Raw genomic sequence first — 25,948 nt, 5'->3', positions numbered from 1 at the left:
AATATGAACCAGGCTAGAGACGATGTTGGTCAAAGCTAGGAGGGCTGAACCCAGTACTGTGCAAAGCACAGTGTGCCAGATTATTGCTGGGAAATATGAAGTGTTGGTTATGGCATGGTGTGCCAGTTTTTCTGCCCTCTAAGAGAAGGATGGTGCACAACAGGAAAACAGGAAGAGAGCAAAAGATAGGAGAAGAGAAAGAGAGACTAATTCTAGGCAAAAAAACAGCAGCAAAGACTGAGCAGCAAAGGCAATTGGGCCCTCTCCTCTCTACCCTCCTTCTTGAGCTTCTTCCCCCCTCTCCTCGTCCCATACCCCTGCCTGTGTTTTGCGTACCTCCAGGGGTGTTGAGAAACAGGCAACTCTGTCATCTCAGGATTCTATATTCTGCTGGTTGTGGAAACCAGGCCCACACCATGCAAAATAAGGTGACAGAAGAACTGATGTGGCAGAATTATGCCACTTTAAACTGCAGGTGGAGGATTGCATTTCTGAATGCGGCCCACCCCGCAGCAAACAAAACAAAACCCGAACCATGCATGCACAATTTTAGGATATGGGGCAGTAAAAGTAAAGTTCAGCACAACCCTTGCCCTGTGACTCTAGTATACTAGATAGAGGGAGGTGGTTCTGTTTTGTTAAGTGAAAAGTCATTCAAAAGTTCACCTGCCACAGAAGTCATGCAGTCCAGAATCTTACCAGCTCTAGAGCCCATTCCTGCTTGTACCCCAGTTCTAAGCACATTTGTGGTTCAGTCTCCTTGCTTTGAATGGAATCTGCTTTCAAGTGAAAATGCCCTTAAGACTGAAACTTTAGCCATGGACTATCATGTACAGCACAAGCAGAAAGCAGAGTCAGTGATTATCCATAAGGGCCATCAATAAGCACCAGACCTGAGTGGGACAGATCTTCTACAAAGGAGAGAAGAATTCAGGATGTGTCTATATTGCAAAAAGCCCCAAGACGGAGAGCACTAAACAGCGGCAGGTTACAGGATGTGCTGTCGACTGCAGCACCTATATCACAAGAGCAGATGTCACGAAGCGCTTGTGGCCAGCCTCCTTGGTTTTTGTCAGCCCTGAGTTTCGCTAAACAGGGTGGCCAGCTCGGAAACTAATTTGGTGCCATTGGGAAGAGGTGCCTCTTTCCTCAGATAGACATTTCACATGTTACAGGATCAACAATATCATGCACTGAACAGGTTCCATTCTCACTCCAGGGGGAAACAATTACATTTCTAAGGGTTCCCTGGGAAAATGAATATCAAACCCATTTAAGTCAGTGGCGTTGACATGGTCTGCCACTAGATTCAGTGCCCCTGCATTCCCCACACTCTACAGTGGTGCATCCCAACAATTGATACCCTGAATGAGGGTATTGATTATGCTTTTTTTCCTCTCCAGATCAGAGGCAGGGAAAGAGTCCATCATAGAAAGAAACCCTTTGCCCTGAGCTGCTTCCCATCCTCATTTTCATAGTGAAAAGCCAGTACTGCAGATTGCCTCATTGATTCTTGCCTGATCCCTTTCCCTAGCTAGAGCTATGCGGAAATATCATCATCTCCTGCAGAAGTACCACAGGGTCTGATGGAGCTTGTTGAGGGGTTTAAAATGCACTCTCTAGATTAGGGCTGCAGCCTTCCGGCTGTTGGAGTACAACTCTCATCATCCCTGACTACTGGCCACTGTGGCTAGGGATGATGGGCATTGTAGTCCAACACCAGCTGGAGGGCAGGAAGTTGTCTGGCCCTGGTCTAGATATGTGCTATGGACACTCCTGCAGTAGGAGGGCCTACTCAGAGCACCACAGTTCTGTGCAAGTACAGACAAGCTGCTAAGATCTGGTACTGGCAGGAATTCAGCATCCTGATCATCTCTGTGAACAGAAAAGCTGGTTCCAGAGCCTTATAGCTGACGAGATCAGTCAAGCAGGCAACACCTACTCATGAGATACCCAAAGCCAGGCTAGGTAAAGGGAACGGGGGCAGAGGTATCAGTAGAATGCTCGTGGGCTAGGAAAGGGGGCTCCAATGCCTTGCATGGCTCAGTGCTTCTAGCAAAATCAGAACAAAATTATGCAGAATACGGAAATACATACTTCACTTTTGTAATGTACACATATTGGGTTTCCTTTCCATTTTTTGGCTTTTCTATTACAAAGTATCTGCATTCCTTCCTACATCACTGTTTTCGGGATAATTATAACATTGTGGGAAACATAGCCATTGGGTGACTGGGCTACAAGTTTTGCTGTAAGTTTGGTCATCTTGATTACTGTGTATGGGTCCATCATAAGAACAGCCCTGCTGGATCAAGCCCAAGGCCCCTATCTAGTCCAGCATCCTGTTTCACAGAGTGGCCCACCAAATGCCTCTGAGAGGTCCACAGGCAAGAGATGAAGGCATGCCCTTTCTCCTTCTGTTGCTCCCCTGTAACTGGTATTTAGAGGCATTTTGCCTCTGAGGCTAGAGATGGCTTATAGCCCTCAGACCAGTAGCCGTTGATAGCCCTCTCCTCCCTGGATTTATCTAAGCCCCTTTAAAGCCATCTAAGATAGTGGCCATCACCACATCCCATGGCAGAGGATTCCATAGATTAATTATGTGCTGTGTAAAAAAAGTACCTCCTTTTGTTGGTCCTAAATTGATCAGCATTCAGTTACATGGGATGACCCCTCATTCTAGTGCAGTGAGAGAGGGATCATTATTATTGTGTCTAACCAAGGAGTCGGGGATCTAAACAGCCGAAGGATGTTTAATGTTCCATCTGTAAGTCTCTCTCCAGTCCATGGAATGCAATAGCCATCAGAATTGGAAAGGCGATACCTTCTAACTGTTGGCAGGGCACAGAGAAAACAATTTGGAACCAGTTTATAGTTTGAATCCAGGGCACTTTCCAGATTAGACCCTGCAACGGGGTCACGGCGTATCTCTGAAGTGTGCTTCCACACTTCCTGCGTCGTGACACTGCAGTCCCTTTGCAGACAGCAGGGTGCCTGCCGTTCACATTTCCAGTGCCTTGTTTTGAATTTAATCACTGCGATATAGTGCTATGACGTCGCATATCCGGTTTAAGAAAGTTGCTGTTTTTTCAGGTTGTTAATTTCTGCTAGACTGCTCTCCCTGCAGTTTACATTCCAAATACAACTTGCTGAACAGAGGCATTTTGCTGCTGTTGAGCAGCTAGTTTGGAAAGCGCCCAGGAGAAACAGGACGATAAATTGGCTGAAGCATCTTTGGGACACGCCGGCTCTCTCTGAGGTTCTGACTGAGGGTTACTGGATCTGCTGTTGCTATAAGAACATCCGTTTGCTTTCATAATACTCTGCTTGCATTTTTGTAAATGAAGCAATTACTACCAAGACAAGAGAAGTCACCTGTGTTCTTTTTCATCCAAAGGAAATTAAACCCTTTAGTGCTGCCCCTGAAACTCTGCACCTTTTGGAGGAGTGCCAAATGATTGCCAACCATCATGAAAAAGCAGGAGTTACATGCTTCAGGGCATTACATCATTTCCTGTCCAATATTCTCATTTATTTCAAGCTCCGTCCTTTTTCACTCCAGAAATAACGAAGAATAACAGATATGTGATCCCATCCCCGAGGCAAGGCACTCAGACAGTAGTGGCATCTGACCTCATCATGACTAGCAGGTAGGCTGCTTCCTGCCAAAACAATGGAGCCGATTTCTTCTTCCCCCGTGCTGCTATTTAGAAGACTTGGCTGCTATCTCCTCTTAAAGTAAAGTTGTGCCATCGAGTCAGTGTCGACTCCTGGCAACCACAGAGCCCTGCGGTTTTCTTTGGTAGAATACAGAGGGGTTTACCATTGCCTTCTCCCAGCAGTATGAGATGATGCCTTTCAGCATCTTCCTATATCGCTGCTGCCCGATATAGGAGTTTCCCATAATCTGGGAAATATACCAGCAGGGATTCAGCCCAACAACCTCTTGCTCCCTAGGCAAGTTACTTCCCCGCTGGGCCATTAGGTTACTCTCTACTTGATTCTTTTCCTGGCTCAATTAGCTCCCTCAGATCCATCACCCTTGCATTGCAGTCTGGCTCACAGCGCTCTCAAGTCCAGGTGGAGCAGGGCTAGCAGGAGAGGTAGCAAGAGAAGGAGGAGCAGACCAGAACACGCTCGTAAGAACAGCATCCCTCCTCCCACTGATGCACCCCACTCCCTCCCTTTAATCTAGATCCATGGTTCCCAGCCTGGGTTCTTCCTGATGTTGCTGAACTACAACTCCCATAATTCCCGGCTACAATTTATTATGGCTGGGGATGCTGGGAGTTTAGTTCAACAACTTCTGGAGGAACCCAGGTTGGGAACCACTGATCTAGTTCCTAATTTTTTTGTGTTGGTCTTGCAAAACCATTGTGTCCCTCCCTGTGCCGGGGCAGCTGGGGCCTCCAAAATGTGGGGGTGCTACAAGCCACTCCCACACCTCCATCCACTTCTCTCTCCCCACTCAAAGCTCCTCCTGCCTGTTCCACCAACAGTACTGACAGCTAAATCAAGCCTCCATGGGCAGAGGCAGTATGCTTCTGAATACCAAATGCTGGGGACAAACAAGAAGGGAGGGCTGTTTCCCCACCTGCCTGTCTGTGTGCAATTGGCTGGTCACTGCTGGTAACAGCTGGAGGCTCAGAGTCTTTTAAAAAAAACACTTAAGGGCAGAGAGAATGATATTAGGTGTCCCCCCACCCCACCCCTTTACGGTGATGGTTCTGCGGTATTTGGTATTCAGCAGTTGGTCTTCCGAAGAATACTGTCTCTGCCCATGGAGGCTTGATTTAGCTGCCATTGCTGATGGGTGGAACAGGAGCATTCTGCAGGAGAAGCTGCAACTGCCACGAGGGGCTTGTAAGTATGAAAAAAGCATCTCTCTTCTTCAAGGTTGCTTTTGACTTCCTCTTACCAGGCTTCTCTTTTCGGATGAAAAAGAAGCTTGGAATATAGAGGAATATCTACAACTACCGGGAGGGACTAGAAACCTCTTTTCTTGCTGAAGTAAAGATTATTCGCAGAGTCTGCCCAGAAGCATCTGGAGAGAAGGAACTCTGTCCCCACAGACCTTTGTCCTCATATCTTCGGCCAGTGGAAGGAAGCCCCACAAGCATTTCTCCAGTCCTGGGCAGGGGCAGCTCCATCAAAGCCTGGGAAAGCAAGATGGAAACTGCCCAGGGGATGTCAAGGAAAGTCAGGTTCTGCTGTCGAGTCAGTGTTGACTCCAGGAGACCACAGAGCCCTGTGGTTGTCTTGGGGAGAATACAGGAGGGGTTTACCATTGCCTCCTCCCACACAGTGTGAGATTATGCCTTTCAGCACCTTCCTATATCACTGCTGCCCAAAACAGGTATTTCCCACAGTCTTGGAAACATACCAGTGGGGATTCGAAACAGCAACCTCGTGCTCCCTAGGCACGTTACTTCCCTGCTGCGCCATTAGGTGGCTGCAAGGTGATGTGACAAGTTACAAACTTGGATGTGCCCAAAGGCTGTGGATGTGCCCAGCTCTAGGACACAACACTTTAGTTGACAACTGATGCAAAGTTTCTTCTTGTGGACTCACCCAGCGTTGTACAAAACAGGGTATGAAATCCTCCAGCCTTGATCCCATTCACACTTGCAACAAGTTCCATGCAAATCCTCCTGCTCACAATGAGGCACTTTGCCTGAGGCTATCATGGCATTTCTGTGTCATGATAGGCAAGGGCTGGGGTCCTGCTTCCCAGACCATGCACCCCAAAAACCTGTTCTGCCTGCTCCTGAACTGTAGTGGGAGACAGCAACCAATGAAACCAGACTAAGTTGCTTACATCATGGCATGTCAGACCTCCCTCACTCTTCATTTCTAATACTATTCGACAGAATATGCATCCCCTCCATTCATTGTAATTTTTTTATAATAAGACAGGGAGAGTGCACGTTGTACAAGTTAGGAGGACTGTAAAGTGTGCAGGCACTGGGGAGCACAACAAAGAGTGAGCTGGAAGGGGAAGGAAGAGACCTCTCGCAGAACTTGCACTGGGACCCCAGAACTTGGTGCAATAGCTTCCCCAGTCTTAACAACTTGCCCGCAAAAAGCAGCTAGACATGTGGAAGTATTTTCTTTGGAAATCAGGTACTGCAAAATTGTAGCAGTGTGGTGGCTGGAAAGCCTGAACTCTGAGCCAGGGAAGTCCTTTGCCTTCGGTAAGCCCCGTCTCTTGGCCTTGGCCTCAGCCCTCCTCCTCCTTACACCGACAACTTGGAGGAAGTGTTGCAAACCTACCTTGCAGAGGAAATAACCAAGAGGACTTCTGTGAAGTGCTTTCAATACTCCCAAGCCTGCCGTTGTTACTGCATATATTCTCCAGAACAACAAGAAATCGATAAACACACATTACACTAAAAGGAACGAAGTGTCTGTTCTCTCACCTTGAAATTCTCAAAGAAGCCACCACCCCCATTCTCTATCTTGTCATCATCTCCAGAGGCCAAGCCCATCATGCTGCGGCTCCGGATCTGCAGCTCCTCATAAAGACTCTCGAGAAGAGCACTGCGGGTCCGCTCCTGCTCCAGAAAGAGAAGGCCCCCATGTCAGAGAACAAAGAGGACACAAGCACAGACAGACTGACGAGTCAGAAGGACAGAAAACAAGGCAAGTATATATATACAGTATATAGGAGGGCCAGTTTACACAATCAGTTAATTCACAGAGGAACCTTTTTCCTGGGCTGCAGGTTAGGGGCTGCATGCATGTTTGAATGCTCCCCCAACACAAAAACAGCCTCTGCACACAGAAAACGAGGTCCTGCCATGCTAGCAAACTCTGACTCTAAGACTGAGAAGCAAGGTGAAAGTGGAGACAAGGGGCTTTTCCAGAGAGCAGTAAAATGAAGGCTTTTCAAAGCTTCCACACAACTTCCTAATGCCATCTCGCACATTGTCCAGATGCAAGCATCGGCTTGTGTGGGCTCCATTGACTCTCTGGCTACATGCTGAGCACAGACCTTGCCCCATTTTCACAGCACCACCTCCCAGCCAGCACTTGGCATAGCGTATGTCTCTTCAGCAGAAATGAAAAAGGGATAGATTCTTCTCAGAACCCAAGAGCTGGGTGGCAGAGAGCACTGTGAAAAATCACACAAAGTCCATGCTCAACATGTGGCCAGAGAGTCAAACCATGATAGGAAGGAGCATGGGTGCCCACGCAAGCATCTGGATAGTGGGTAAAATGACGGCTTAGGAAGTTGTGCAAAAGCTTTTTTTTTTTATCACACCACCGCCATCTAGAAAGGTTCAAAGATGTCCACCTTCAACTGCAAACTCCTACCAAGTTCCTATTCAGTGTGGTGTAGTGGTTAGAGTGCTGGACTAGGATCGGGGAGACCCGAGTTCAAATCCCCATTCAGCCATGAGACTTGCTGGGTGACTCTGGGCCAGTCACTTCTCTCTCAGCCTAACCTACTTCACAGGGTTGTTGTGAAAGAGAAACTCAAGTATGTAGTACACTGCTCTGGGCTCCTTGGAGGAAGAGTGGGATATAAATGTAAAAATAATAATGATGATGATAATATTATAAATACTTCTTTGGTCTTTGACCAGTTAGAAACTGTGTGGAGGAGACCCAGAAGTGTGAGGAGATGCAGCTCCTGATGGCATCGACTCTTAGCCCAGTAACCCTATTGACCATTAGGGGCACGAGGGGTAGAGATAGTGAGCAGGGGAGCCCCATATCTGACTACACCTTTTCTACTCTACTTTCCCTTTCTTAGGCTGATAGTCTCAGGTTTCATTCTCTCACCTGAGAGATAGACTTCCTCTACCTCCTTTTCCTTCCTGATGTAGCAAGAAGCTAGGAAAGGCCTAGGCATGTAAGCCTTTCCTAGCTCTCTGAGGCATTTCCTAAATAAACTACTTTACTTAGGACTTTAACTCCAAGTCTCCAAACAACATTGATTAGCAGCGCTCTCCTTACTTGTTCACTTCCGCTGAAGGTAGGGTAGATCGGAGCATTGGTTACTCACCGTGAAGGCTTCTTCTGGTTGCTGAGGTCAAGGCCATCTCTACGGGTTATCCTCATCACGTGCTCCAGGGGCAGGACTTATTATGACTAGCTAAAGAAAGACCCTGGCTAAGGAGGATGACCCCGCCCAGTTCTTACTGTACAAGCTTAGCAGAATGCAGGAGAGAAGGTATTACAGGCAGAAAAGGGCAGTGAGAGGAGAGAGAGAGACCCCCAGCGTTGAGGTCTTCAGGTGGTGGCTCTATGTTATGCCGAGATCAGGAACGTTTCCCCCAGACGCAGTCCAGAACAGAACGGGTGGGTTGAGATGGCCTTGGCCTCAGCAACCAGAAGAGGCCTTCACGGTGAGTAACCAATGCTCCGTTCTCAGTTGCTGGGGTCAAGGCCATCTCTATGGGACATACCAAAGCTGTACGTCTCGCGGGAGGGACTGGACTAGACTAATCCTGGGGGAGAACGCTCTGACGGACACATCGGCCAAACGCTGCCTGGGCAGAGGTGAAAGTGTCCAGCTTGTAGTGCCGTGTAAAAGTCGATGGATTCTTCCAGGTTGCGGCCTTTCATATTTCATGTCGGGGAGCGTTTGTAGAGAAAGTGGTGGATGCAGCCTCTGCCAGAGTGGAATGAGCTGTGATCCTAGCTGGGGGTCGCAGTTGCTGGGATTAATATGCTGAGACGATGCAGGCTCGAATCCATCTAGCGATGGTAGCCGAGGTGACCGCCTCACCCATGGAGACCGGTAGGTAGGAAATGAACATAGCCTCAGACTTCCTAAAAGAGGCAGTCCTCTTTATGTATGTTTTAAGGCAATGCCGGACGTCCAGCTTATGCCACAGCTTTTCTTGGGCATGTAAAGGGCGTGGACAGAAGGTGGGTAGGAACACGTCCTGTGAGAGATGGAATTGTGACAGGACCTTAGGTTTGAAAAAGGGGTCCGGGATGAGGCGAACGGAGTCCTCTGCAAACACACAGAAAGATTTATGAACCAACAAGGCCCGTAGCTCTGACACACGTCTGGCAGTCGTGACAGCCACCAGGAAAGCTAGCTTGAAGGAAAGCATTTTTAGAGAGATTGATATGACAGGTTCGAACGGAGTCTGCTGTAGAGCCTTGAGAATGGCGTGTAAATCCCAAGAGGGAAAATGGTGAGATGTCAGAGGTGAGATGTCAGAGGTGATAGCAGCGTCGCTCCATGGAGGAAACGCTTAAGGAGGGGATGGACAAGCATAGAACTACGGGAGTGGCCAGCAATCAAGCTGACTAGCGACACCGCTTGTCTCTTCAAGGTGTTGGGCTTGAGTCCTTTGTCCAGGCCCTCTTGGAGAAATTGGAGAAGCTAAGTCATAGAGGCCGTGCCTTTCTTGATGTGATGGCGGGAGGACCAGCGTAGGAAGGCTCTCCATGTGCACTGGTATATTCTGTAAGCGGAGTCTCTGAGTGAGGCCAGAATAGTAGAGGTGACATTCTGGGGGAGACCCTCCTCAACTAGAATCCTCCGCTCAGTCTCCATGCGGCTAGCCAAAACCAACCTGGATGTGGATGGTTTACTAGTCCCTGTGATAGAGGAGGTGGAAGGAGACTGGAAGGTGCCAAGGTTCCACAACACTGAGAAGGAGGAGCTCGGCCAACCAGTGAAAATGAGGCCAGTGGGGTGCCACTAGTATCACCTCGGCCCTCAAGGTCCTGATGCATCTGAGGAAGCGTGCTAGAAGAGGGATAGGTTGAAACGCGTAAAGGACTCCCAGAGGCCAGGCTGCAGACAGGGCATCTGTGTCCTCTGCGTTCGTGCATGGAAACCTCGTTATGAACCTCGGGAGCTTTGTGTTGATGGGGGTTGCAAATAGGTCGATCTCCGGAGTCTCCCACCTGCGTGCCAATTGATCGAAAATGCGAGGGTGCGGGGACCACTCGCCGGGAAGTAGGTCCTCTTGGCTGAGCCAGTCCGCCAGAGAATTGAGGTTGCCTTTGACATGGTGTGCTGTTATGGAGATGAGGTGTTCCTCCGCCCATGAGAGTAAGAGGGTCGCTTCTTGATGTAGAGATCTGGACCGGGTGCCCCCCGTCTGTTGACATGGGCTTTTGCCATCGTGTTGTCTGTCTTCACGAGGACATCCTTTCCGTGAACTATGTTGTGGAAGCTGGTGAGAGCCAAACGAATGGTCCTCAGCTCCATCCAGTTGATGGAATGCTTCCACTCCGAAGGAGACCATCAACCCTGAGCGGAGTGTTGGAGACAGTGGGCTCCCCATCCCCTGGTGTTGGCATCCGTGGTTACTATCAAGTGTGGATAGTCCATGTATCGTTTGCCCTTCAGGATGTTCTGGGGTCCAGGCACCAGAGGAGGGAGTGGCGTACCGGTGAAGGAAGAATCAGCATGACTGGCCTCCTTAGAGAGATGGCTGTCTGGTAAGGCAGGAGAAACCACTGGAGTGTTCGAAGATGGAATCGGACCCAGGGAACCGACTCAAGCGTGGCGACCATGAGACCCAAGATCCTTGTGAGAGACATCAAGGGCACTGCATGTGAGTCCAGTGCCTGTCGGATTTCTGAAGTCAGGATTAGAAATCTGTTGTGTGGGAGAAATAAACGATCCTGCTGAGTGTTGATTATAACCCCGAGATGACGTAGGTGTTGCGCTGGGACTAGCTGGCTTTTTTGAACGTTGATAATAAAGCCGTGTTGTTGTAGAGTGAGCAGGGTGGTCTGCAGATCAAAGGAGGCTAAAGTCTTGGAGCGAGATTGCAGAAGAAGGTCATCTAAGTATGAAAAAGCCCTGATCCCCCGCAGGAGAAGGTTCGCTAGGAGGGGGCCAGGACCTTTGTGAACATCCTGGGAGCTGAGGACAGCCCAAATGGGAGGGCGGTGTATTGATAATCGATGCCCGCATACTTGAATCTGAGGAAGGATCTGCTGTCCTGGTGGATCGGGATATGGAGGTACGCCTCCTTCAAGTCCACTGATGAGAGAAGATCCCCATGATAGAGGGATTCCGTGATGGCTCTGAGTGTTTCCATCCAAAATCTGTTGTACCAAACCCACTTGTTTACAAATTTTAAGTCCAGCACCGCTCGGAAGGAGCCGTCCTGCTTTGGCACTGTGAATAGAACAGAGTAAACGCCCCTCCCCACCTGGTCCTGAGGGAACTGTTCCACGGCTCCAATATCCACAAGATGTTGAATGGCGCAGGCCAGGTTTGAGTGTTTGGTAGAAGAGTTTAAGCGTGGGGTAAGTAGGAACCTTGGGGGAGGAGGGCCGTTCAACTCTATTCTGTAGCCTTGTTCGATCAGATTGAGCACCCATTTGTCTGTTGTGGTCTGCTCCCAGGCGTGCAGGAAGGTGGAAAGGCAGCCTCCCAGGAGCGCCTGGCCCGAGTCATAGCTGTTGCTTGGACCGTTTTGCCTGAGAGGAAGGCTGTCTATTTCCCGAGGTTCTGGAGGAGAAACGCTGCCAGTTCCAGGTTCCTCGCTGCGGCTTGGGGTCCCGATCCTGGGGCTTGTAAGAGGCGCAAAAGGGCCGACAGGACTGGAGAGACCATCTGAATGTTGGCTTGTCTTGTTTCCGGGGTGCGGAAGGCATGGTTTTCTGCTTGTTGGCGGATTCCACAAGGACTTCTTGAAGGGCAGCCTCCCCGAATGGTTTCTTGGCGTCGTAAGGTACCGCCGAAAGATTAGCCTTAGAGGTGGCATCCGCTTGCCAGCTTTTTAGCCATAAATGCCTCCTTCCCACGATCGATGCGGCAGAAGCTCTGGAAGAGAATCTTATGGCATCGAGTGTGGCGTCCGCCACAAAGGCTTGGGCCTTCTGCAGCTTAACCAGCTGCTGTCTAAGGCGGGTAGGGTCTGTCTGGGAATCAGCAGCAAGGAGGTCATCGATCCAGAGTAGGCTGGCTCTGGCAGCCATGGATGTAGCTGCGGAAGCTCTGGTAGCATAGGAAGAGTTGTCATGTACCCGCTTCAGGGCCATTTCTACTTTCTTATCAGATGGATCTTTGAGAGAGACTTCTCCATCTCGAGGAAGCAGTGAATTCGAGACCAGCTGGGCCACCAGCGCGTCTGTATTTGGAGTCTTCAGAAGAGACGCTGGTTCCTGTTGAAGAGAGTAAAAATGCGCCACCGCTGCCATGGGCTTGCGCACCAAGGCGGGTAAGGCCCATTCCTCCCTAATGGTTTCAGTGAAACAGTCAGGCAAGGGGAGAAGCATGTCCTTAGGTTTTGCCTTGGGAAACACTAAGTCACCCTTAGAGGAGGGAGTAGAGTCAGGTTGAAGCTTGGACTGCAAGCCTATCATTGTAAGGATTTTTGTCACCAAAGGGTTAAAGGCCTCTGGGCCAAACAGGCGTTGAGAGACATGAGAGGGTTCAGGCACTTCGCCCCCCAACCATTCGCCCTCCTCCTTATCCAAAGGAGTAGCTGGCGTCTGTGCCTCCTCTCCTGAGTCCGTCTGAACCTCCTCCATGTTAGAGCCCCCACCAGAGGCGATAGGTCTGGCATACTGCAAAGGAAATGCGGGCTTACGCTTTAAGGGGTCTGGATCCCCAGAATCCCACTCTGATAGTTCAGATGAGTGGGCCCTGGTGGCCTGAGGGGACGAAGCCTTAGATTGTTTCGATGAAGCCTTAGTGTGCTTCTTTTTCCTTTTGGCTTTTTTGGGGGATGGAGAGCGGGGGCTAGACTCAAAGGACTCCTCAGAGGAAGAGTCCCTTTTCCTCTTTCTGGATCGTTTTTTACGCTTTTGGGGGTGCAACTTTAAAAAGGTATCCACCATAGCGTTTTTTACCCACGCCTGCCATTCTGCGGGCATAGAGGCAGGGGATGCAGCAAACAGAAACCCCTGCGGTTGAGGTACCCCCCCCCCACCTTGGACAGATCTCACCATGTTTGGAAACGCTGGCGCCGAGGAGACCTCCGTAGGAGCAGCCTTGTTCTTGGCGGGCTTTTTGGCGCGGGCGCCATCTTGGAGCGCCGGGGAAGGCACCGCTTCCATGATGGCCTCTGGTGTTGCCCTGCTCTCTATTTGCCGAGGAAGTGGATAGATCACCAGGCGGCTGGCTGCTGAGTTGCTCCGCAGAACCCGGGGAGGAAAGGGCTCCGCCATCTTGCCTGGGCTGGAGGAGGTCTGCTGAGCCGCCGTGGGGAACATTCCAGTGCCCGAGGGCGGGACATGTGCTGCGGCTGCAGCCGGCTCCCCTTCGGACAGCACTTCGGCAGCCGGCAGGGGAAGAGACGAACTGGGCGCTCTAGTGCCCTTTGGAAAGTCCTTCTTTGGCTTCCCTGCAGGAACGCAAATGTTCAGAGACGTTCCTGGTAGCTCCATGGCGGGGAGGGGGGAAGCGGGAGACAAACGAAGAAAAGACGGGGGGGACCTTTTTTTTTTTGCAGGAGAGAGAGGGCAGAAGGAAAACAAGCAGCAGGGGCACAAGAAATAGAAAAGTAGAAAGCTGCAGAGGGAAAAAGGCTAGAATACACCAAGTGAAGAAAAAAGCCTGCCTGGAGCTACGCAGGACTGAAAGAACTGGGCGGGGTCATCCTCCTCAGCCCGGGTCTTTCTTTAGCTGGTCATAATAAGTCCTGCCCCTGGAGCACGTGATGAGGATAACCCGTAGAGATGGCCTTGACCCCAGCAACCGAGAAAATCAGATCTCCCCTCCAAATCTCTAACAAAGCGAAAGGCTCTTATATGAGTGTGGCCATATCTTTTTCTCTAAGTTCCCTCTGTGCTCTTTTGAAGTTATTTTAAAGTAAAAAATAACAGAATGAGGCCAATTCACACAACCACACTGGGGCATTGTCAATGTAAGTCACACAAAGGCAGAGTTGCACAATGGTCATGGAAGCCACGCCACAGCTTTGTCAGGTGTTGGACTAGAGAGAACCCAATCTCAGCCTGACCCTTTCATCACACAACCAGGTCCCAAGTGACTGCAATAGGTCTGACCAAAAAGCCACCCAATCCAGTTCCCTACTCCTCACAGGAAGCAAGACCCACATGCCTCAGACAATAATCAAGAATTTGTCCCTGCTGCCTCCTAAGCACCTTGTATGCCACTGGTGCTACTGGAGAATAAGAATCGGGTAACACAAACATTCCCCCATCTTCCAGAAATGCATATTGGTGGATGGAAAGCTCTCCCCAACGCCATGCATGCCTTCCTCTGTCTTATTTCTGAATAGCTCCCATGCATGCCTTCCTCTGTCTTATTTCTGCATAGCTACCACTGCAGGAAAAAGAGACCCACGTTTCTTTAAAGGCACTGGACTCTTGCCTCAATGGGACTGTTCCTTGGAAGAAGGACAGGATACACATGTGATACATGAACACAGACATGAAATATAATGGAAAAGGGAGTTAGAAGTGTGTGTAGACATGGGCTGCAACCCTTCCTCCTCAGCACAGGATGCCCATCTTCTGAATGCCTCCCTCTATTGCAAGATAAAGACCTAGTTGTAACTGAAAGAAGGAATACTGAGCTGGTTGCAAATAACTCATTTCATCTCACCAACTGCTAATTAGCAATGTGCTTGTTTGTCTTCTGAGTAAAAGGTAAAGTGTGCCGTCGAGTTGGTGTCGACTCCTGGCAACCACAGAGCTCTGTGGTTGTCTTTGGTAGAATACAGGAGGGTTTATCATTGCCAGCTCCCGTGCAGTGTGAGATGATGCCTTTCAGGATCTTCCTCTATTGCTGCTGTCCTATATAGGTGTTTCCCAAAGTCTGGGAAACATACCAGCGGGGATTTGAACTGGCAACTTCTGGCTTGCTAGTCAAGTCATTTCCCCGCTGCGCCATTAGGTGGCTTGTATGGAAGTTTAAATGGTCCTAATAAGCACTCACCCTCCAACAATTTAAACTTTCAAAATAGCTAAAGTGTCAGGAGGAACTGCCCAAAGCCTCCAACTTAACAATTGTAACTAACCCTAAGATCAACTTACCAATTCCTTGTTGACCCTGCATTTCATTTCCCACCATTTATTTCAGATATGTTATTTTCTGGCTCTCGTACAGACCAGGGATGGCATTGTGGCACATGCTTTGGATGCAGAAGGTTCCAGGTTCTCTCTCTGGCATCTCCAGGTAGGGCTGGAACCCATCTGAAACCTGCAGAGCCAGTCAGCATGTAGACAGTACTAAACTAGATGAAGTTTGATCCCTAAACTAGATTGAAGTTTGAGGTCTGATTCGGTATAACATCGCCTCCTATGTTCAGCTTTGCTCTTAACAGATATTGATACAAATACAAGAAACAGACCCACCTCCAGCTTAGCAAATTTCTCAGCATGGTAGCAGCTGTACTCTGCATTTATAAGCTTTGCCAGGAGAAACTCGCGGAATTCTGCGCCCTGCAGGATGGAGGAGGAGGAGAATGCTCACTCATCGTTTTGAAGGTTCTGCAAGGGCCCTTGTCAAGACTACTAAGTGATATCTAAAAAGTGTTTTGAGATCAGATGATCTCAAAGATGATCAAGGGCCTAGAGCACCTTTCTTATGAGGCTAGGAAACAACACCTGGGGCTATTTAGTTTAGAAAAAAAGACGACTGCGGGGAAACATGATAGAGGTCTATAAAATCATGCATAGTGTGGAGAAAGTGGATAGAGAGAAGTTCTTCTCCTTCTCACAAAGCACTAGAACCAGGGGTCATCCCATGAAATTGATTGCCAGGAAATCTAGGACCAGCAAACGGAGGTACTTTTTCACACAACGCATAATCAAATTGTGGAATTCTCTGCCACAAGATGTGGTGACAGCCAACAACCTGGATGGCTTTAAGAGGGTTTGGATAACTTCATGGAGGAGAGGTCTATTGATGGCTACTAGTCAGAGGGCTATAGGCCACTTCCAGCCTCAGAGGCAGGGTGACTCTGGGTACCAGTTGGGGGGGAGTAACAGCAGGAGAGAGGGCATGCCCTCAACTCCTGCCTGTGGCTTCCAGCAGCATCTGGTGGGCCACTGTGCGAAATGGGATGCTGGACTAGATGGGCCTTGGGCCTGATCCAGCAGGGCTGTTCTTATGTTCTTATATCAGAATGGACAGAACTAAAGGCTCCAGGATGCTTCTTTGCAAACCCAGATTATTCATGCTGCACAGTGATAACCAAACGACAGGAACAAATAGATTCACGTGCAATACTAGAAGAATATTTCTATATTCACTTCAATGGATGGCCCTTTAGAGTCAATTTATACATTCAGAATGATATCGTGATACAGCCATACTAAGACTGTGCCACTGTGAAAATTTATGTAATCTAAATGCTCCCCACTAGGACTATGCACCTGCAGTTTTCCTGGACCAACATTACTGCATGGAATAATGTTCCCAAACAGGTTGCAACATGGGTAAAACCATCAGACTATAATTCCCCTTTAACCCTTTATCTTTTCTGCTCCAAGGGCCCAGCAGACACACAAACCTTCTTGAAAACTGCTGGGTTTGGAAGAGGGGGTCCAAAGAAGGGCACATCATCACGAGCTGTAACAGAAACCTGAAACAATCAGAAGTGACAACGCATTTCAAGCTACGTGTGGTGACAGAGAAAAAAGCCTATGAAGCTCTTCTCACAATCGCAGGAAAGCGGGCTAAGGGAGCCCAGCCCGCTTCCTTGTGGTCGTGGGAACGGCCAGGAGACGCACGGCTCCCATTGGTTAGCCCGCTTAAGCTCCCCCCCTTAAACGAGGTGAGCGGAGCGAGCACTCCGCTAACCCTGTTCTACTGATCGTGTGCTGCCACGGTGTGGCCCCGCACCCCAGCAATACGGGAGTAGACCCCCGACCAGGAGGCTACAAGCAGCCTCCTGGCCTTGGGGGTCTCCCCAGAATCCTGGGACTTCCGGGAGCCAGGCGGCCCCCGATCCCCGCCGCCCCTACCAGCTCCGTGCTGGAGCCAGTAGTCGTGCGGGTGGCCAGTCCAGCCGCCCAGGGACTGCTCCTTGCTCGTCTGCGGGGAGAGCCCGGTAAGGCTCTCCACATTGCTTGTGAGGAAAGCCTCTTTGTGTAGGGCAGGGTCTGGAGCCTCAGAACAGCAGGAAACTTATTGATTCTAGCTTGCTGTCTGATAAAATAGTGAATTATCACAGAACAAATCAAAGAGCATTTCTGCCTATAGCATGCAAGCCATGGGATGTCAGCCACCTAATATGAATCTCTATCTTATGCCCTCATAGCCACAAGCTATAGTATTTCAGAGACTTAAAGGGGGCACAATAAAGCCAATACTGCCCCCAGGAACAAACAGTCATTTTTTTTAAACAAAGCCTCACTCTGGACTTTGATCAAACAGGTTTTGCAGCTCAATGTTAACAGTTAATTTCATCAACACACTCCCACTCCCTCCTAGAAGTTACTGTAACAAGAACATTCAGTAGTTTAGGGGTACAAGATACTGAGTCAAAATGAAGGCCCCTGTTTTACTAACAGAAGACTATCACTCTCCACAAATAGAGGTTCTCCCCTTTCAGGTATCCATGGATGGGGCAAAGATGTTAGTCTCTTTGAAGGTGATTTATTAAAAGGAGGTGGCCAGCCCAGCAGCACATCTGCTTCTACCTCCTCTTGCCAAGTTAGAACTTGCCAAGAACTTGCCAAGTTAGGGGAGGGATCACAAAATGAATTATTCAACATGAAAGGCAATTTTGCATGCAGAGTGACTTGGAGGAGAGCTTGCCCTCTCTCCATTCCCCTCCAAAATGGCAACTCTCGTGCAAAAACCCCCAAACCAACCAACATCCTGTGCTATTCAGCACTGTGCTAATCAAGAACAACACTGTTGGCTATTTAATTCCAACTTGAAAATTTTCCTTTGCACACAACCCTTGCCTTTGTCAATTCTTTCTCCCACCTCACTGTAATATCTTTGCATTGATTCCCAGCTAATGGGCAAATTTACTACCACCACAACAAATACTTATATACCACTTTTCAACAAAAGTTTCCAAAGCGGTTTACACAGAGAAATAATAATAATATAAGATGGCTTATTTGTGGTTTACTAGGCAGTGCTCTAAAAATGCCTTGATAACTCTAAAGAGATCAGATCAGCTGCATTTCTCTTCACCAGGAAACTCCTTCAGGTCATTCTCACAACCTGTGAGCAGGGCAGGGAGGGTGCGGTCGGGGGGAGGCAGGATCGATCTGACCTTTTCCCCAGATGATCTTTACTGTTTCCGGGACTGCACGACTCACAGGCCCATAAATGCCATGCTCCTCATGGCAGCACAGCCATCTGGAGGCCTGGGGAACACAGCCTGGCCTCCAGAAACCCCTCAATGCATTGCGCAAGGAGCCAGGCGCATTGGGGGCATTTCCACTCCAGGCAGCCCCAGCAGACACATGACCAGGGTACCAGTCTACCCCGAGAATAGCCCCAGGACAGAAATTCAGCTACCCGGCAGGGCAGCGCCAAGATCGGCTCTGACCGCTGGTGCTCCACGCAAGCAGCTCTGTCCAGGCTGCTCGTGTGAACAGCCTCCTTAGCTTTTTCGAAGAGGTCGCAGACCAGAGTGGCAAAACACCTCGGCAACCTTCGCCTCCCACTCTTGTTCCTTCCAGGATTTGTGCTGGGTGCTTCTGCAGCACTAAGAAACTAACCGACCTGCCATTATCCAGGTTCTTGTCCCCAAACAAGAATGGGTCACATTATCACCAATCAGAGTCAGCGTTACCCGTGTGATCACAGAAGTCAATTCGGTACTTATTTAAGGATACCAGAGGACAACAAGCAGCACACTGTGCATTGGTGGAGAATGGCACACACAAGATACACTGGCCATTCTCAACAAAATACACAGAACCAGTGAGCACGAAAGGCTTCACTTCCACATCTTTTAAGAAAGGACAAAGCAATCTGATCCCTGCCTCTTGAGGGACAAAGTGCAACTTAGATTAAGACCCTGTTATGCAGGCACGTGACTGCCGCTCCCTGCTGCTAATACAGCAGAAGAGCCCCACCATGGCCAGTAGGTGCCCTGGTGAGCTGCAGCAATGTCTGGGAAGTGGAATCCTTCCCGTGCTTTCCCATGGACTCCTCACTTTCCAGTGCTCCCTGCGTGCCTTCCCAGATGCCGCTGGAGTTTGCCAGAGCATCCAGCGGCATCTTTAAGGGTCTCCACCACTGCGGGGAACAGCGCAACATTGTGAGCAGGTGGGCAATGGGGATAGTCACTTCGGAAGGGTTCTTTGACTTTGGCCCGGAGGATTATCTGACTTTGGCTACTTGGAGCCAAATATTTACACAGGCCTAGTGGCCAGGAGCAAAAGGAGCTAAGGCAACGGAAAAAGTTCAGAGATGCAGCAGGTGCTACTTTTGAAGTATTTATGGCTCCCAGGTGTGCATTTTACCTTGTAGAGAGTCTCCCCAAGGGCATGGTGATGAAGCTGCACTACCACATAGGCATGCAGGAAATTGGAGGCAATCATGTCAGGGACAAAGGGAGTATTTTCATCCTGGAAGACAATGGCCACAATATCGTTCCCAATGTGGCGCTTCCGCTGAAGCTGGAAGGAAGCACACAAGAGAGGGAGTTATCCTTCCAAACAGCAAATAGCCCAACATGGCCTACTTAACCCCCCCCTCCCCGCCTCCCATATCAGTTGAAAACCTGAATCCATTCTAAACCCCACTCCCAGCATGCTCCATCAACACTAAAATATCTATATGTCGCTACCAGTCTAGATGCTCATACATCACTCTCTCTTCCACCCCGTCCACAGTTTGCAGCTCCCTAAGCACCACGAAGCATCAGGTACCTGCTGGGCATCTCCCTCTGTGAAGGGTAGCTTTGTAGAGACATGGAACATGATCTCCTTGCCCCGGAAATTGGTGTAGACAGACTCTGTTCCTGTCTGACCTCTCGTAACATCCAAGCCACCTCGGAATCTGAGCAGATCAGTCCCACATATTTCAGGAAAGGTGGGGGGTGGGGGGAGGCAGAGCGGGGGAAGAGGAGAAAAAGAAGAGAAGAGTGATAAGAAGCACTTTATTCAGAGATGGAAATACAAGTCAAGTGAGGGCACATTTTGTAAAATGCACGTCTACCAATTCTTCATAAAGCTTCTGCAAGACTAAAGTTCTATCATTCTGAGGTGTAACTGGGAATGCATTTGAACACCCAGGTAAGTTGTGGGAGAGCATAATTCAGAATAACATGCCCCCATAATGGCAAATAAAAGGGATGGCTCTCTAAATCCAGAGTTGGGAAATAAAATATGATCCAAGTTGCCATTTAGCATATAGATGAAAACTTGATAGTCCACTGTGCTGCAGAGGGCAGTGGACTATGGTTTTCATCTATATGTTAGATTCCAGAGCATTTAGCCAAGAAGGCGATAGCAATACAAAATGGAGCCCCTAAAGAAATATGGTTCTAAACAGCATAAGGAGAAGCAAGGATGGCATGTCTAGACTCCCATTCAGACACGTCTTGGGAAGACAGAATTGCACATCCAGTCTGTAGTGCTCTGGCAGGGCAGGGATACTGACCAAAAAAACCCAAAAATGGGTTTTTCTCACAGCAGGGATTTCTCTGCCATTGTCCAGGAGGGGAGGTTCCATTTGGGTCAGCAGCATGTCTACATCTTCTCCCTTTTCATTTGGAAATCAATCTGGCTAAGGCACAAGAGGGCAGGTGTGTGTGCATCCACCTAGACCAGGCCTGCACAACATAAGGCCCGGGGGCCGGATTCGGCCTGCAGGGACTATTTTACTGGCCCCCAGGTATCCTGCAGCAACATAGGAGCTGAAAACTGCCTTATAGCGCCATCCTATGCATGGTTTCTCAGAAATATGTTCCATGGTGTACCCAGTGAGGCTTACTCCCATGTACGCATGCCTAGCATTGCAGCCTGAAAGCAACGACAATTTAGGGAGAGGAGAGGACTTGGCATTTATTTTGGGCTGGTTTGCACTCCAGGGGCCCCACTGATTGAGCAGGGACAGGACCTATTTTCTGGCCACTATTTCTTGGTTAAAACTATGGGTCTGTTGACAGGGGGAATAGGTCCACAAGTAACTAACGATATTTTTAATTTTAATGTAATGTGCTAAAAATTGACAGCGGCCCTTTCACGCCTAGTTGTGTGTGGTTCTGGCCCACTAGGGCATTTGAGTTGTGCAGCCCTGACCTAGACTCTTACGACTTGCAGCATCTTCCAACTTCTTCCTTCCCCCCTAGTTCATCCACATACACGCTCCTGCACGCAGAGTGTTGCATATTAGTTTTTGGAAATATTTACAAGCTAACTACTCAGTACTCTGAGCAGGGCTGGCCCTATCCTAAACAGCACTTTTGAGGAGTGAGGAGTGCTTTTGGCATGCACACGCACACATATACACACACACACACACACACAACCCAGGTTGGTCTTTCAGTGTTGCCAAGTTGTGTGGCTTGTGCAAACTCAGCTCTTTGCACTTGCTTAAAGTTGACACTCTGGGCAACCAGTTGCCTTGCCCACCCCTAAGGCCGGTCCTGGTTCCAGTTCGGAAAGGTCTGGACCGGGCCTTCTAGTGCCTACACATGGTAGCACTAAGCCCATCACATCTAGCAGCTGCCGAGAGCTGGAGGTTCTCCAAGCCGATGATTAATAAATCAATTGAGAATGAAGGGCCATTTAGTTTTGTGTCACTTGTTACATAGGAACATAGGAAGCTGCTATATACTGAGTCAGACCATTGACCTATCTAGCTTCAGTATTGTCTTCACAGACTGGCAGCAGCTTCTCCAAGGCTGGAGGCAGGAATCTCTCTTTCAGCCCTATCTTGAAGAAGCCAGGGAGGGAACTTGGAAGTTGGAACCTTGTGCTCTTCCCAGAGCACCTCCATCCCCTGAGGGGAATATCTTACAGTGCTCATACTTCTAGTCTGCCATTCATATGCAACCAGGGCAGACCCTGCTTAGCTAACGGGATAGGTCATGCTTGCTACCACAAGACCAGCTCTCCTCTCCTCTCTCCTTGTTCTTCCACACTTCTCTGCTTCACGATTTAAGATTTAAGCAATCTTACTGAAAAAACAAGCAGAGTTCTGAGAATGATGATCTGTTGTAGATCATGGTTTTGTTTGCTCCACTTGCGACTACAAGTGCGCTTGTGACAATAAAAGACCTTCCTGTGCTGCCTTTCTTCTTTTATTTTGCCTGATCAACAGAGATGGGTTTTGGGACAAGTTATTTCACGTTAACGAGTATTGTTATAACACTTTGACCGTTTTAAAGAACTTCTCCCAGCGACCCTACAACAACCACCCTCCGTCTGATTCCTGTTATGAAAGCAGAACTTTAAAAGAACCACTCTTTGTCCGGTTTCTGTGTCAAACTGCGGGTGGCATTTGCAAGCAGAGGAAGCGTGTGATATTCAGCCCTGAGCAGTCTCTGAGATCCAAAGCACAGTTTGGATTATAATCAGCATTCTTATTTAATACCCTTGATATTGCAGATGGGGACTGGAAGCTAAATGAATCTAAACTACTATCTTAGGAGGCCAACTAGTAAGTCCAAATCTCAACTTAGCTATGACTGAGAATTTCTGAGTTCACAGCCCATGCTTTTAGGGCCATGTTTGTGTGCGTCAATGTAATGCGCCGTATGGCCCCGCAATTGTTGTTGTTGTTTTAAAAGTTAAAACAGTATCTGACAGGGTGCCCAGAATCAGGACAGTGACGTCCAGCAAGGGGATACGTAACCATTTCCCTTCACGCTACAGTCCCAATGAAGATCATCCACCTGAAGCCAATGGGAACTTCTTTCCCAGGGCGAAGAGCAGCCTTAGGGAGGGCCTGATCTGGATGGGAACTGTGGCAGCGGCAAAGAGTTCAGCCCTGTCCCACACACGATGGCCCCAGGCCAGACTGCCCTTCCCTGCTGTACAGCTGGCACACAAGGGCTAATCACGTCCTTGTTGTCACATTCATTTATTTACCATACTTATATACCACCCAAAACTCACGTCGCTACACGTAGTTTGGCCCTTAGTTCACTGCCTGCTATGCCCCCTTCCCTCAGCCTCCTTGCCTGCGGGCTGCCTGTTCTTTAGCTTCCTTATCTCCTCAGACCTGTCCCCTGTTTTCAGCCATCCCCCAGGTGAGGCTTTAATTTTTCTGGGCTGGGCTGAAAATTGCTCAGACAGACAGTGCTGGAGGCATCCACGCAAAAGTACTTACCCGCGGAAGTCCTGCAGCTGGATTCTGTCCCCAAGGAGATCTAAAAACTCTAAGAAGCCTAGACTCTCCTCTGTATTACTGAAGATTTCTTCTTCTGTGGTCTGGAAAGGAAGAAGGAACAGAAAATGGAAGGAAAGCCACGTCCAGTTCAAGATCCTGAACCCTTGAGGTCTAGTGAAGAATAAGATGGAGATGGACACCAACCACTTTTCATGCAAACATGATTAATCTTCCTATCCTGCTATTCAAGCTTTCTCTCCCCACCGTCTAAGAAAGTGGAATCAGCTTCCTGTAGAACCTGTGAGCCTGTTCCCCAGGACTGATATTGTGGAGACCACATGAATCCCTTGCACCAGCAGAGGATATGCTCAGCCCAGTCAATCCAGAAAGAATGAGTATGGTCAAGGGGCTAATACTGGAGAATACTATCCTTTACATCCAAAGTGGGCTTCCAATTTTAGCTATTCAGTAACTAACACTGGGTCACAATTAAGAATGACTGTGGACCTTTAATGTTCTCACTGCTCAGACTGCTCCTGCTCAAACCTGTTGTACGAGAGCCTTGCTGAGTACTGCCATCCAGTGTCAAGGTTCTGTTCCTCTCCCTTTCCTGTCCATCAGTTCTAATGGCTGAATGTGACTCTACTGCATTAGGCTGCCAACTCAGGGCCAATTGGCTGCAGCTGCAGAAGTGCCATTCTGCTTGGCCTGCTGCCCCCACTAAGCCTCTTAGCAAGCTGCTATCTGGCTCTTCATTCACCATCTTGCAAAAGTGCTTAACTACACCATACCAAAGGGGAAAAAAGAGTATTTAACATTTGGCTACCAATATAAGACAAAGAGGCTATTCACACGATTGTAGAAAATCGGGATAGCCTCCGCTAGCCCAATTTCCTACAATCGTGTGAACCACGGGCTTGGCTGCGAGCCCGGTGTTTCTTGAGCGGGTAACCTGCTCAAGTAGCCCGCCCTTTAAACTGGGTTTGCGGAGCAAACGCTCTGGAAACCCAGTTTTGGGGATCGTGAGTAGCCCCCTGGTGGGAGGCTGAAAAGCAACCTCCCGGCTCAGGGGTCTCCCCAGTATGCCCTGCGCGATGGAGCTTCCGGGGGCCACGTGGCCCCCAAACTCCTCAGCCTCCACCGGCTCCATCACAAAGCCGGCAGTCATGTGGGCAGCCAATCTGGCCTCCCAGGGCTCCCGCCTTTCTCGTCTGCGGGTGCTTACCTTGACAACCCACCCACCCCCGCCCACTTACCTTTACAAACCGGGTCTCACTGATCGTGAGACCCAGCTCATAGTCTTCAATGGCCATGTTGCATCCAGGACAGGTGCCCTTATCATCCACTGTAGTTACACAAGTGGCCCTGCCCCAGTTGCTAGTCAGGAGAAGGGCCAGCTCCAGGGTGCGGCTTGGCAAGGGAACCCTCCACTCTTACTTTGATAGTGCAGCAGATCTATTATATTAATTCTCCTGGGTGTGCCTAGGAATGTGCGTCCCAGCACCCAGCTGATTGGCTGGGCAGCAGACGCGCCTGATTGGCTGAGGCGCACCCAGGAGGATTGGTCGCTGCGGCGGCGGGCCTGGTTGCGGAGGCCAGAGGCGGTGGCGGGCCCAGCCCACCCATGGAGGCAAGGCCCAGGAGGGGGGAAAGAAAGTGCAGGGGCAGAAGTGGTGGTGGGGAGGAGAGGTAGCTGGGCCCGGAAGCAGAGACTGGGGCAGAAGGTGGGCGGCGGGGGGGGAAGAGGTAACCACTGGCCCCCAAGGGCACACAGATGCTCTGTGCGGGGTTGGCTAGTATTTATTTCATTTGCCAGCTGTGGGAAATCTATCTCAGACAGGTAGAAATTGGAGAGTTTCTTGCAGGACTGTAAGACTGTGTCAAGCTTAAGTAATGGGGCACCGGTACTAATGTTGTTTTGGAGGTTTGTATGTAATCTTATACCAGGGCATTTTCTTTACAATATATTCACTGTAGGGATTCATTCCTGGCTGTACTTATGTTCATATTGTATATTGTATGTTTATACTGTACAGGCTGATGAAGCTTTGAGGGCGAAACGGCACATATCCGGAAGAGCCGTTCGACTTTGATTCATGAAGTTTGTTTTTCTCCACAAGGACATGCAGTGGGCTTTATCTCTGATCCAGGTCAGCTTATTTCTGGAAGCATGTTCGATGGGTTCTCTGCTATCAGCACGTTTGTGATTTTACATCTTCACTTCTGTGCGGACGGTATTGAGCATTCCGCCATTGAGGACGTCCACACCTCTTTCTGAGACCACGTCTGACGCAGTGCTTTTGTCATCTGCCACTTCCATTTTGATTTTGATACTTGACTTTGCCTATTTCATCCTGCAGTCCAATTTTTGCCTGGCTCAATTACACCTCCTTCCTTAACTTTTGACTGTTATTGCACATGCTTTTGTTTATGTATTCTGCATTGTGAGAAGGCATTTTGTGTATTGTTTATTCATGTTATGGATCATTTATTACTGAATTATTATTTCTGAATATATATTTCTAGTGTTTATCTATATTTTCAGTGTTTGGTCATTATTATCTGCATTTTTTTGTTTTGTAGTCATGGTGGGATTTCCCCTTTCCCCTCTTTACTGGAGAAATAGAAGCAATGCTGTTGCAGCTGGTGGGCACATCATTTTCCTCCCACAATGCAGTTTCTTGTGCTACATTTATTGGGGGCATTGCGGGTAGGGGAAATGGTGGGCACAGAGGCTGGATGCCCCTGCTGCTGAACCCCAGCATCTCCTCCTCAGTCCTGCCTGTCATT

At 49.1% G+C, this 25,948-nt stretch overlaps 1 protein-coding gene and 1 long non-coding RNA gene across 15 annotated transcripts in view; one reads left to right on the top strand and one right to left on the bottom strand.

Moving 5' to 3' along the window:
* Positions 1-25,948, bottom strand: part of LOC128346768 (rap1 GTPase-activating protein 1-like) — an 85,141-nt gene that overhangs the window by 13,885 nt on the left and 45,308 nt on the right. For 13 of the 14 annotated variants that reach the window (XM_053300417.1, XM_053300418.1, XM_053300419.1 and 10 more), the window contains 6 exons: positions 23,159-23,259; positions 19,750-19,879; positions 19,342-19,497; positions 16,419-16,490; positions 15,259-15,345; positions 6,420-6,554 (listed from right to left, as the gene is read on the bottom strand). In XM_053300417.1, coding sequence (XP_053156392.1) covers positions 6,420-6,554; positions 15,259-15,345; positions 16,419-16,490; positions 19,342-19,497; positions 19,750-19,879; positions 23,159-23,259 — 681 coding nt within the window. The remainder of the gene's footprint in view (positions 1-6,419; positions 6,555-15,258; positions 15,346-16,418; positions 16,491-19,341; positions 19,498-19,749; positions 19,880-23,158; positions 23,260-25,948) is intronic. The other variant, XM_053300422.1, reaches the window with a different exon arrangement.
* LOC128346774 (uncharacterized) lies at positions 8,476-25,696 on the top strand. The gene is made up of 3 exons (XR_008317186.1): positions 8,476-8,749; positions 11,991-12,152; positions 25,195-25,696. It is a non-coding gene; the product is annotated as an uncharacterized LOC128346774 (long non-coding RNA).

The sequence above is a fragment of the Hemicordylus capensis genome, chromosome 2 (assembly GCF_027244095.1).
Source record: "Hemicordylus capensis ecotype Gifberg chromosome 2, rHemCap1.1.pri, whole genome shotgun sequence".
Taxonomy (NCBI): domain Eukaryota; kingdom Metazoa; phylum Chordata; class Lepidosauria; order Squamata; family Cordylidae; genus Hemicordylus; species Hemicordylus capensis.
Note: the sequence above shows the minus strand (reverse complement) of the source record. Positions and strands in the feature narration are given on the sequence as shown.